We start from the raw sequence: 13,772 nt of genomic DNA, 5'->3' as shown, positions 1-13,772 counted from the left end.
TGGTGTAGTATTTTGAATAATTGTATTTATTTAGGCCTATGTACAAACAGGACTATTTGTTTCATTTTGGTTAGTTAAATATTTATTTGATTTTGGAAATGTACCAGTTGATGCTGCAGCACGTTCAGCATTCCTACGTCCCACGGCTATGGTCATGTTCCTAACGAAGGCACAAAACGGGAGATGCTGTTTCAAAAATCGAGGTAGCCTAATAGAATTACTTTTCTAATTAGAGTTCTCATTTTGGTTTTCCCTTAGAGAAAGGTTTTGATAGTGAATGTGACCGTAGGTTGTCGGGTTATAGATTCCGTACCCCTCAGTTTGTTTAACTTAAGCTTTTTTTCAAGCTTTAATCCAAGAGTTTTAGAAATGACAATGTGATACAGAGGCAGAGAAGGGAGGAAGTTGGAAGGGACGACTCGGGGGTTGAACCCAGGTCTCCGGCGTGCGTTGAGTGTTACTGCTACACCATATCCGCCACTTAACTGGGCTTTGATACGTGCAAGATGGCCGACAAAATCATAACGTTTGGACAGATGATCTCTTCCTATGGTATCATTGCTTGAGACGAGCATCTATTATAAATATGCAAGTTGATGCACAGTAGTGGTTTTTCATCTTTTTCTCCCCCTCCATTTTGATGGCCGCTTGTTGACACTTTTTCTCTTATAAAACCGCAATTTTAGCTCAAGTGAAAGCACTGGGTGCTTCTGTAAACTGTTAATCTCTGTATGCTGGTCGCAAGACCGGCCGTTGCTTATTTTTTGTGTCCTCATGCGGGGTAATCAGGGTTTCACAGCCTAGGTCCTACAAGTATTACAGTTATTTAAACGTTACTGTTGTTAACCCATGTGGCTATAATGTGCCAAGGTTCTTAGTCAAAATAAAAATTCAGGGGTTGTCGTCAGACTAAAATGTAAAAAAAATAATAATAATAATTAAGTATCAAATTGGATTGTACAAGCAGTGTACTACTACGACACAAACACACAAGACAATTCAGTTAATGTGATTGCTGTTACCAGCTGCTCAAGCCAGTATTCTGTTCACGTTGCATATGTTCTATTGATGGAGGGTGTTATCTTATGTCTGATATGTGTTGGGCTGACTGGTCCAAACAATCAACCAGCACAGTTGTAAATAAAATTGGGTTTTGTTTTAAAATGATATATTTGTATGGTAGTTGGGGCTAGTCTATTCGCAATATATTTATCTAATAAAGAGTATGTATTTATCTGTCTTGATACAGGTTCTGTTTTGAACTTGAACCTGAGTAAGTACAGCCCTGTGAACTTGGTGGGAGTTTGCTTTAGATTTGTTGTGGAGGAGATGATGTCATAAAGGCAGTCTTCCTCTCCACCAATCACCAGCCTGTCTTTCCCACCTCGCTCCCTGCCCTTGTTCACTGTGCAAACAGAGCTGCTCTCTCGGCTCCTCACCACGTCAGACAGATTGCAAACATCTGAGTTCACAGAGTAATGCAAACACACACACACACACACACAGGCTGACAGCCTCACTCAGACATCCATTACAGATTTTTCTGCTCAGGAGAGGAGAGTGCTTGCAGCACCACAAAGGCACAAAAATAGCGCACACACACTTTCGCTCTCACATATACACACACACATCAAATTGCATTACATTAAAAAAGGACACTACTTAGTGCTCAAACACACACGTAGAAACCTTGCAGGTACTGTATGAGACTGTAGTTAAAATGAAACCAGTGTTTGAGTAAAGTGAAGTGTCCATGGCATCAGTACAGTGTTTGCGCACGTGCCTGGGCACAGGTTAATTCAAGCACGAGTTCCTTCACTCTGCAAATCTAAATAGCCTGCCGTTCACGCCTCATACAACAATACCGCCCAACCCCCTCTACACACACACACATGCAAAACGGTGTTACATAAGCAGTAGCGGTGCATGGGTAGAATCACTGGGGAAGCCGAGGCCATATGTGTTGTGATAATTGTGGTGTTTGCTCTACAACATGTTAATTCATATGCCTTGTCACCGTGATATATACTGTATGCCTAAAGGCCGAGACGATAAGAAGACACAGTTGGCAGAAATAATTCAACCACAACCTTTTGTTTTATCACAAAGCCAGATGGCAAACTGTCTAGTGAAGTCCACAAAGCATATTGCAGGTACAGTAACAGACCTACAGCAAGGTCAAGCAAGTTAATGTTTCCAACATTTTCAGACCCGAGTTTATTTATTTTTTATTGAACCTTTATTTAACTAGGGAAGTCGGTTAAGAACAAATTCTCACTTACAATGACGGCCAACCAAAAGGCGAACGGCCTCCTACGGGGATGGTGGCTGGGATTAGAAATAAAAATCAATTCAAAAAAAATATAGGACAAAACACGCATCACGACAAGAGAGACAACACAACACAACACTACATAGACCTAAGACGACAACATAGCATGGTTGCAACAAATGACAACAACATGGCAGCAGTACAACATGGAGCAGCACAACTCAGGGTACAAACATTATTGGGCACAGACAACAGCACAAAGGGCAAGAAGGTAGAGACAACAATACATCACGCAAAGCAGCCTCAACTGTCAGTAAGAGTGTCCATGATCGAGTCTTTGAATGAAGAGATGGAGATAAAACTGTCCAGTTTGAGTTTTTTTTGCAGCTCGTTCCAGTCGCTAACTGCAGCAAATTGAAAAGAATCAGGGATGTGTGCGCTTTGGGGACCATTAACAGAATGTGACTGTCAGAACTGGTGTCGTATGTGGAGGATGAGGGCTGCAGTAGATATCTCAGATAGGGAGGAGTGAGGCATAAGAGGGTTTTATAAATAAGCAACAACCAGTGGGTCTTGCAATGGGTATACAGAGATTACCAGTTTACAGAGGAGTATAGAGTGCAGTGATGTGTCCTATAAGGAACATTGGTGGCAAATCTGATGGCCGAATGGTAAAGAACATCTAGCCGCTCGAGAGCACCCTTACCTGCTGATCTATAAATTACGTCTCCATAATCTAGCATGGGTAGGATGGTAATCTGAGTCAAGGTTAATGTGGCAGCTGGGGTGAAAGAGGAGCAATTAAGATAGAGGAACCAAGTCTAGATTTAATTTTGTGCTGAGAGAAGGACAGGGTGCCATCTAGCCATACTTCCAAGTACTTGTATGAGGTGACTACCTCAAGCTCTAAACCCTCAGAGGTAGTAATCACACCGGTGGGGAGAGGGGCATTCTTCTTACCAAACCACATTACCTTTGTTTTGTAGGTGTTCAGAGCAAGTTTAAGCGCAGAGAAAGCTTGTTGGACACTAAAAAGTTAGTTTTAGAGCGTTTTAACACAAAATCCAGGGAGAGGCCAGTTGTGTAGAAGATTATCATCTGCATATAAATGGATGAGAGCTTCCTACTGCCTGAGCTATGTTGATGTAACAAACAAGAAATCACGTTTTCAAACTGTTATATGTCCGGTACGTTTATGGGGGGTCAATTAAGGAATACATCCTCTTCTGGAAACCAGGACAACAGGAGAGGATGTTTTTAAAGTACTAGACAGCTTTGTGACATCAAATGGACTTTGGTGGTCAAGATGTGTTTATCTGTACTGATGGCGTAAAAGCCATGACAGGGAGACATAGTGGAGTGGTACTGTAATGCGTGTGCAAGCAGTTGTTTCTTGATACCACTTGGGTTCACTGCAGCATCCACCGAGAGGCTCTTCCTGCCAAGGGAATGCCTGACGGCTTGAAAGTTGTTTTGGACACTACAGTGAAAATGGTTAACGTTGTTGAAGCAAGGCCCCTGAACTCTTGTGTATTTTCTGCGCTATGCAGAAATGATATGGGCAGTGACCATGTAACGCTTTTACAACATAACAAAGTGTGCTGGTTATCAAGTGGCAAAGTATTGACATGTTTTGAATTGAAAGATGAGCTAAAAGTTCTCTCTACTGACCATTTTCACTTGTCTGACCGCTTGCATGATGACGAGTTTCTCACATGACTGGCCTATCTGTGTGATGTTTTTTCTTGCCTGAATTATCAGAATTTAGGATTACAGGGACTCTCCGCAACTCTATTCAATGTGCGTGACAAAATTGAGGCTATGATTAAGAAGTTGTAGCTCTTCTCTGTCTGCATAACAAGGACAACACACAGGTCTTTCCATCATTGAATGATTTTTTGTGTGCAAATGAACTCAAGCTTACGGACAATGTCAAATGTGATAAAGCGATTCACCTGAGTGAGTTGGGTGCACAATTTACGCTGGTACTTTCCCGAAACGGATGACACAAACAACTGGATTCGTTATCCGTTTCATGCCCTGTCTCCAGTCCACTTACCAATATCTGAACAAAGAGAGCCTCACCAAAATTGCAACAAGCGGTTCTGTGAAAATTGAATGTAATCAGAAGCCACCGCCAGATTTCTGGATTGGGCTGCACTCAGAGTATCCTGCCTTGGCACATCAATCTGTTAAGACACTGATGTTCTTTGCAACCACATACCTATGTGAGAGTGGATTCTCAACCCTCACTAGCATGAAAACTAAATACAGGCACAGACAGTGTGTGGAAAATGATTGAAGACTGAGACTCTCTCCAATGCAAACCAACTTTGCAGAGTTGAAGTCGGAAGTTTACCAAATACATTTAAACTCAGTTTTTCACAGTTCATTTAGTAAAGAAATTTAGTAAAGAAATTCCTGTCAGTTAGGATCACCACTTTATTTTCAGAATGTGAAATGTCAGAATATAGCTTATTTCAATTTATTTCTTTCATCACATTAGTATTAGTATTTGCTAGTATTTGCCTTTAAATTGTTTAACTCAAATGTTTTGGGCAGTCTTCCACAAGCTGAAATTTGGCCCATTCCTCCTGACAGAGCTGGTATAACTGTGTCAGGTTTGTAGGCCTCCTTGCTCACACATGCTTTTTCAGTTTTACCCACAAATGTTCAATGGGATTGGAGGTTGAAAGTCATTCGTCCTCCGATACACAACCCAACCAAGCCGCACTGCTTCTTAACACAGCGCGCATCCAACCCGGAAGCCAGCCGCACCAATGTGTCGGAGGAAACACTGTGCACCTGGCAACCTTGGTTAGCGCACACTGCGCCCGGCCCGCCACAGGAGTTGCTGGTGCTAGATGAGACAAGGACATCCCTACCGGCCAAGCCCTCCCTAACCCGGACGACGCTAGGCCAATTGTGCGTTGCCCCACGGACCTCCCGGTCGCGGCCGGTTACGACAGTCTGGGCGCGAACCCAGAGTCTCTGATAGCACAGCTGCCGCTGCAGTAACGGTATGCAGGCATTACATGAGTATCAGCAGAGCCAGCCCCAGACCAGTTGATACAGATGGAGAACACCAAATGTTGTCCAGCCTGATATTCTGCTGCTCTCATAAAGGTATAGTGGACTCCATACCCATGCTGGTCAATAACAGAACCTCTCCACAACTGTTTCAGTATTGTCAGTATACCTGGTATTCACTGAAGAATTACAATTTGAAAAAATAACAACCAAACTAAATAAGAAATACTATCTGTAATTTCTGGTTTCTTCTTTCAAACAAAACAGGCAATTAAACAAAAACAGCTAAATAACAGTTTGACTATGTTCAGTTGGCGCAAACTATTAAACCTGAGATATAATATGCAGCTGCTCTTTTGCCATCTTACCACAGCGCCCTCACCAGGACAAACTGATGAATGTCCCAAATGACTTAATTTACTTACTGCCCTCTGCTCGTCTCCTCCCCTTCATCTGCAATGTTTGAAAAATACGGGTGACGACAATATGATGGAAGCTCATCTTTAGGCTTGTCCCAAATGGCGCCCTATTCCGTTGACCAGAGCCCTATGGCGCTGTATCATGAAAAGAGAGAACAACGACAGGACCTTGTTTGGGACAAAGTGCACGGACCAGTGTTTGTCAGTAAAAAGTGTGCTTCTGTGCTCACAAGAACCGATATGTACACAGCACTTACTTTGCATAAAGATTCAGTAATGGAGAAAAACACGTCAATCACGTGCAGATACAAATGCATTTCTGTTTATCTTCAATCATATTTCATAGCCTACATACAATAAGACATCAAAATTGTACATTTTAATATACAGTACATAGGTTAACTACATAAGTCTCTAACTAAGAAGTAACCAAATATCTGGTATTGTTTACCATTCTTGCAGTGTTTACATCGTAGAACATAAAAAAACAGTGAATACAGTGAATTGGCTAGATCATTAATTTGGTGTTTCACATGATCTGTGTTACCGGCAATGGGAAGCTCACATATGATAGTCCTCCCACTCCCATCTGTTCTGTCTGTCATACAAATGATTGGCCAGGGGTCTTAGTTTAGTCCTTGTGTGTGTGTGTGTGTGTGTGTGTGTGTAAGAATATAGCATGATCTCAGTAAGACTGTAGGCCTCACTATGTTAACCATCACACAGTTTCTCATAAATGTGCAAAAAAAATACATGCTACAACAAAATGAGAACTATTTCTCTTTTAGACGCTCGATGGAACAGGAGGAAAAGCAAACCTGACAACATAACCATTCAATGGTTCGCTAGAAATCACCTTGACGAGTAGATGGAAGCTACACAGCACAGAGGCTAGACAAGACTGGCAGTGTGACTGACTGAAGGAATTGGGTCAAGGTTGGATGGAGAGAGACTGAGGGGGAGTTGTAGGAATGGTAGCAGCATTGTTCCGGAGTGCGAGGATCCACTTGTATACAATGCCTGTCTGAATAGAAATCAAAGGACAAGTCATGCTTGAGCCAGCCTACAAAACAAGGATGGCAGACAGTGAATGTGTGTGTCTGTGTACATCTACAGGTACATACTTTTCAGATGTCCTGAATACCTACACACTTTCACATGTCTGTTTATTTGTATATACTTGTAAGGTAAGGGTACAAGGGAAAGAAACCCCCTCTGGCAAAAACTGGAATTGGTTCTAGAACTTTCCTTCGGCCGCCAGCGTCTCATTGAGGCGACACAGCTGCCGCATGAAGCCGTCGTTAGGGTTGATCTCTCTCTTCAGTCGTACCATGGACTGGGCGGAGAGAACGTCCATCCTGTGGCGCAGCATCAGGTATGCGATGACCAGCTTCGGGGAGTGGCTGTAGCCCTCTCTGCAGTAGACATACACTTTACCTGAGGGACGGGGAGAGGGGCTAGAGGTCAGAGAGAACGGGACACAATATAGCATCAACTAATAGGATGCAATATTACAACAAATAAGGATAAAATATTACATCACACAAATGTTGCATCAAAATGTATTTAATTTATTTCTAAGCTGAGACAATTCTGCATTTTGAATTCAACTAAATTTCCAGTTTCTAAATGCACGATGCCAAAAATCTATAAAAATAATTGATTCTTCTGAAGTCGACTCTGCAACCATCCCTAGAGTGATCGTGTTGAAACGGAGTCATCCCATTAGACCACAAAAGCCCTTCTTCATCATCTTCGCTCGATAATGTCATGTACTGTGATGTATTCTATTCAACTGATCTCATCCAGAGGCGAACACCACAACAATACACTGTTACCTTACCCTTCCCATCTTTGTTTTATTTTAAAAGAAAGAGGTGGCTAGACACTATCGCTCGAAGTGTTTTGTTCCGTCGGCCTGCACTTCACCAACTCGTGTGCAACAAAGTACCGTAGGTGTCATAACTGTCACGAACCTGGAGTGGTACTGTATACAGGCAGATACAGTGCCTTCGGAAAGTATTCATACCCCTTGACTTATTTCACATTTTGTTGTGTTACATCCTGAATTAAAAATGGCTTAAATAGATTTGTTTCATGCCCTCAAATTATTACAATTTTGCCTTATACTTATTCCCTAACTAAACTATGTCAGCCTATTTTAAACTCATTTGTCTCTGTGTTCCATCATAGACTATCTTATGTGATATGCTGATATTTAATCCATCTAATCAGTTTTGTTTCAGTATGGCTTTTGTCAACAAATGTTTCATAAAGAAATCAGGATGATAAAAGCAAACAAATAAAACCATTAAGTTATTTTCACAACATAGGCTGCAGTAGTCCTATTGGCTATCAGAAGTAACTACTGTACACCTGAGTGTACAAAACATTAGGGACACCTTCCTAATATTGAGTTGCACCACCTGCCCTCAGAACAGCCTGAATTCATTGGGGCATGGGCAAGGTGTCAAGTGTTCCACAGGGATGCTGATCCACGTTGACTCCAATGCTTCCCACTGTTGTGGGAAGTTGGCTATATGCCATTTGGGTGGTGGACCATTCTTGATACAGACAGGAAACCATTGAGTGTGAAAAACCCAGCAGCATTGCAGTTCTTGACACACAAACTGGTGTGCCTGGCATCTACTACCATAACCCGTTCAAAGCTACTTCAGTCTTTTGTCTTGCCCATTCACCCTCAATGGCACACACAATCCAAGTCTCAATTGTCTCAAGGCTTGAACATCCTCCTTTAACCCGTCTCCTCCCATTCATCTACACTGATTGAAGTGGATTTAACAAGTGACCTCCAATAAGGGATTATGGATTCACCTGGTCAGGCTGTCATGGAAAGAGCAGGTTTTCTAAATGTTTTGTACAATCAGTGTGGATGCACTTAGGCTATGCTTCAGATAAGTGTTGCCAAGACCAAAGTTGATCAAATAGCCTTATACCCATCTATAAAGTTTAGAATGAACATTTCATTGACACATTGAACTCACGCAAATGAAACGCATGCGTTTCCAACATATCTCTCGGGGAAACACCTCGACGACACGGTGTATTGGCATGCTGTAGTAACCGTCACCGTTGGCACACAGATCATTGAGCTGCTGCACTGACACGTCATAGTCTGACATGTCAACTCGCGCTGGCACGGTAGGCTGCGCTCTGGTTTTGCTTCATCCTCTTGACTAGAGCAGAGCTGTCAAATATGGCGAGCAGGTGTCAGGTTACGGAGCGGCCAGGAGAGGAGTCAGCTTTTCACATCTCTCATCATAAACTGACAGTAATAACAAGAACACACAGACTGGCCGCAGAAAGTTCGAACCCTGTTTCACGGTTTGAAGTGATCTACAGCTCTGGATGGACTGTATTCATGTTTTATAATGCAATAAAGATTTTATTTGGTATTTAGTGAAACAGTACATTGTGTATAGTATAAGAGAAGTTATATAAGTGACTTGAGAAATCATATTCTAAAATGTTATCATGACGGTCATTGGTCAACTATCAGCCCTCTGTATCTACTAAGAATGACTTGGAGGGATCCTTTGTTATCTATATAAATCATTGAATATGATAAGTGCCAATATTAGGTTGCATATTTTTGATGAAATGCATTACCGAACATAAAACTACCTTAAGTTGTATGGTAAAATGTGGTTCAGATAACAGGTTGAATACAACGTATAGTCTATGAATAGTCCAAATGTGATGTAGATGGCAGCATTAGTCATTTCACAAAATCAAACTCAACAAACAATCCCCTGAATTCTCCTTCAAATGGCTACCCCATTTTGACTATCAGTTCGAAAATGGAACAATCCAGAACCAAAATGCCTGCCATTTTCTCCTAACATGCTTCTGGTCGCATTTTGGTAGCCCGGCATCGAAGGACCTTGAGGAAACTGTCGATTTTGTGGGAGTCCCTGCGGAAGCAGGACATGAGGAAGTGGAAGTTGATGAGGCGGGAGGTCTTGTCATTGCCGAGGTCTCCACCCTTGAAGGGGATTGAAGAAATGTACTGGGAGGAGGGTCCCATCTATAGAGAAAGAGACATTTTCTTTTAAAGCAGAAGATAGTGCCACAAGTTTGTCACCTTGCACACAGTGTTCAATTGTTGAACTAAACCCACGAGTACATAAACAGTTCGGTATGCTTCACACAAAAACAGATACAGGTAAGTCACCCACCTTGTTGACCAGTATGTCCAGTCCATCTCCCAGGCTCTTGGAGTAGTCCTGCAGTTCCCTGATCTTACTGCTGATGTCACCATTGGAGGGGTGTGGCAGAGTGGGCGCCTCTGAGGAGAGCAGCAGCAGGGGATCGTTCCAGGCCAGGAGGAGGGAGCGAGCCAGGGAGATCAGCTCATTCTCCTGACGAACACAGTCATGAAAGAAAGACAGATCCTGCACGCTGTAGAATGCTCATGCAGTTCTACTGAGTGCAACGCTCCAACACAAAAGGTCTTAATCAAGCTCGACGAAGGGGAGCATCATAAGAAGCGGACCAAGGTGCAGCGTGGTGAGCGTACATATTCCTTTTATTTATAGAAAATGTAGCCAAGGAAACAACCGTGAAGCTTAAGATGGCTATAGTGCAACTAACAAAGTCAACTACCCACACTGAAAGGAGGAGGGGGGGGGGCTACCTAAGTATGATTCCCAATCAGAGACAACGATAGACAGCTGTCCCTGATTGAGAACCATACCCGGCCAACACATAGAAACACAAATCATAGAAATAAAGGACATAGAATGCCCACCCAAATCACACCTTGACCAAACCAAAAAGAGACATAAAAAAGGCTCTCTAAGGTCAGGGCATGACAGGGAGTAGGTGTAGGGACTAGGCATTGGGGGTTTAGTCAAGGAAGGCCTTGTGCAGGTTGTTAAATGCGCTGCTCTTTTAGAACGGAGTGAATACTAACATAGATACACCACAGGGAGGAGACAAATCTAGAGTGAGAGGAGAGGAAGGGTACATCTGAGTTAGGGGGCTTCCTCTCCTTGTCTCCTTTCCTTCATCTCCACGACTCCACTAATCTAAGACTGCTGGATGCATATTGCTCCCAGCTCTCCAATCCTCTCAGATCTGTGCCTAGGTGCTAGATGTTGTTGCTGGACAGGGCTGTAGATTTTATCAATGAAGTACTCAAGCAGGTAGATTGGGTAAAGAGAGAAGGGGGAGAGATTATAACTAAATAGAGAGGTGAAAGAGATGAGTGAGGAGAGCACAGAGCTCTACTGACCGATACTTTGAGTGCTTGCTCCTTGTCCTTGGGTGTCTGGAGTGAGGAGGTGTGACACATAGACGGGCGTGGCATCATCACTCGTCCCATTGGTGGGAAGTGAGAGTCCTGAGAGAGAGAGAGAGAACGGCACAAAAGTGGTCATAAAGTTAACTCAAGTTGAACATGCTCTGACACAATACTCTAAACATAATGTAACGCACGATATATACATCTTGAAGACAAACAGACCAGGTATACACACAGATACACATGCGCACACAGACCCAAGTACACGTGCATGGTTGTCCATGGTTATTAACCTTCTCACAACTTTCTGGGAATGGTGCAGGATAGTTGTTTGGCTTTGGAACATTCTCAGCACATTTAATTATTTAATTATTATTGTTTTATTGTTATATCCTTCCTGTTTGGCCCTGTCCGGGGGTATCATCGGATGGGGCCACAGTGTCTCCTGACCCCTCCTGTCTCAGCCTCCAGTATTTATGCTGCAGTAGTTTATGTGTCGGGGGGCTAGGGTCAGTTTGTTATATCTGGAGTACTTCTCCTGTCTTATCCGGTGTCCTGTGTGAATTTAAGTATGCTCTCTCTAATTCTCTCTTTCTTTCTATCTCTCGGAGGACCTGAGCCCTAGGACCATGCCTCAGGACTACCTGGCATGATGACTCCTTGCTGTCCCCAGTCCACCTGGCCGTGCTGCTGCTCCAGTTTCAACTGTTCTGCCTGCGGCTATGGAATCCTGACCTGTTCACCGGACGTGCTACCTGTCCCAGACCTATTATTTGACCATGCTGGTAATTTGTGAACATTTGAACATCTTGGCCATGTTCTGTTATAATCTCCACCCGGCACAGCCAGAAGAGGACTGGCCACCCCTCATAGCCTGGTTCCTCTCTAGGTTTCTTCCAAGGTTTTGGCCTTTCTAGGGAGTTTTTCCTATCCAACGTGCTTCAACACCTGCATTGCTTGCTGTTTGGGGTTTTAGGCTGGGTTTCTGTACAGCACTTTGAGATATCAGCTGATGTACGAAGGGCTATATAAATAAATTTGATTTGAATTTTAAAAAACAATAATTTCTTGATATTTCATTACTTTAACAGGACGTTTCCTAAAAGTTCAAACGTGGTTACATTTAATTTTCCTTTTTGAAATGTTCTATCATTCTTAAACTGGTTTGGCATTGAGAATATTCTCAAATAGTTCAGAGAACGTTCATTTCAGTTCTTCAGCATAACGTTTCCTACAGGTTTCCTCATGGGTCTATTTAAAATCATGTTCAGGTGTGTTGGCTGCGCGTACTAATTGTCCCCACCTGATCTTAATGAGTGCTTGTTTCCTTTAGAAATGGGTTCTGTTTGAATAGACTAAAATTAACAGCGTTGTATACGTTAAAAAAACATGGCATATTATCTCCATCCTGGTGGTGCAGTGGACAAATTCCACAGATAGAGGATGGATGATTATAGGTTTGAAACGTACTGCATGATGAATGCCAAAGGAAATGCATTTCCATGTGCCACATCTGGGATTGGAGCTAAAACAAAGTTTACCCAAAATAATCTGAAAGTGTTATTGAAATATTCAGTGAAAGTTTTAAGGAAGTTATTCAAAATCCTACAAATAACCTATCATTTTAGTTCTCAGAGCATTAATAAAACCTCCCAGGAAAACTTTAAAGGAACCAGAGCAAAAATGTTCTCTGAACGTCCCTGCAACCTAAAGATGAATGTTCCCAGAAAAGGCAACATTTTCACCTCTTTTCTCAGAACATTTAAAAAGCGTTCAGTTTTACCGGTCAGGAAACGTATGACTTCGTTCCCACAACCAATGTGAAACCAAAAACATACGTTCCCACAACTTCCAAGGAACCAAATGTGCTAGCTGGGATGGTTGTTACTGACCAGGTCCTTGGTGAGGGAAGTGCTGAGTGAGTGAAGCTTGTCTGATCGCTGGGAAGCTCTCTCCATTAGGTCACTAAGGCCAATGGCATGACAGGACACAACTAGACACAGAACTAGAGGTGAGAGAGAAAGAGAGAGGTTTGGCTTTAGTCAATTTGCCTCCATCAAAAACTCACACACGGACTAAACACACACATTTCATCTCACCTGCTAAGTGGAGTTTGGTACCCTGGGATCGGCGAGCCATCTTTCCTTCTTTTCGGTTCTCTCCTTATCTTCTTGTCCTTCCTCTCCTGCTTTTTGGCTGTTGTTCCTTCTCGCCCCCCTTATATAATGCCCTTGTCTTCTTCATTTGTGAATGCATAAGTCTGGTGACTGTGCGTATTGTTCAGAACTAGTTCTCTCCTGATCACTAATGAGAAACATTGTTTTGGGGGGGGTCTGTCCCTTAGGCATGTACTCATCAATACCCATGGTATTTTTTTAAGGTGAGATAGTGAGGTGGATAAAAGCTTTTGGAAAAAAGAGAGGGGGGCTGGGGGGTGGTTGAAGGGCAATTAGATTCCATTTAGTATGAGTTTTGAATGGAATCATTGACTCGTCCTACAAGGTGGGATCGTCTGTATTCGTGTAACTTGAATACACAGTACACGATGGAAGCTAAGTTACTAATTGTTTCTGTCAGAAATTCTGTACAGCCTCTTTAACTGTCATGTGTTATTCCCAGATTTGAGAGAGCACCACATCTGGTCTTTTTCCTGTTGTTAGCTGTTTATTTGATAGTGTTGTTAGCAGAGTATTTGATAGGGTTGTTAGCAGAGTATTTGATAGGGTTGTTAGCAGAGTATTTGATAGGGTAGTTAGCAGAGTATTTGATAGGGTTGTTAGCAGAG

The 13,772-nt window shown here is 42.6% G+C and overlaps 1 protein-coding gene across 1 annotated transcript; it reads right to left on the bottom strand.

Moving 5' to 3' along the window:
• Positions 1-9,106: 9,106 nt before the first annotated feature.
• Positions 9,107-13,164, bottom strand: LOC139421011 (prolactin). The gene is made up of 5 exons (XM_071171477.1): positions 13,087-13,164; positions 12,880-12,992; positions 10,979-11,086; positions 9,921-10,103; positions 9,107-9,769 (listed from the first exon to the last, which is right to left on the bottom strand). The coding sequence occupies exons 1-5, from the start codon at positions 13,124-13,126 to the stop codon at positions 9,581-9,583; spliced, it is 633 nt and encodes a 210-aa protein (XP_071027578.1). The 5' UTR covers positions 13,127-13,164; the 3' UTR covers positions 9,107-9,580.
• Positions 13,165-13,772: the final 608 nt, after the last annotated feature.

This window comes from Oncorhynchus clarkii, chromosome 12, assembly GCF_045791955.1.
Source record: "Oncorhynchus clarkii lewisi isolate Uvic-CL-2024 chromosome 12, UVic_Ocla_1.0, whole genome shotgun sequence".
Classification (NCBI taxonomy): domain Eukaryota; kingdom Metazoa; phylum Chordata; class Actinopteri; order Salmoniformes; family Salmonidae; genus Oncorhynchus; species Oncorhynchus clarkii.
This window is presented reverse-complemented; position numbering and strand designations above follow the sequence as displayed.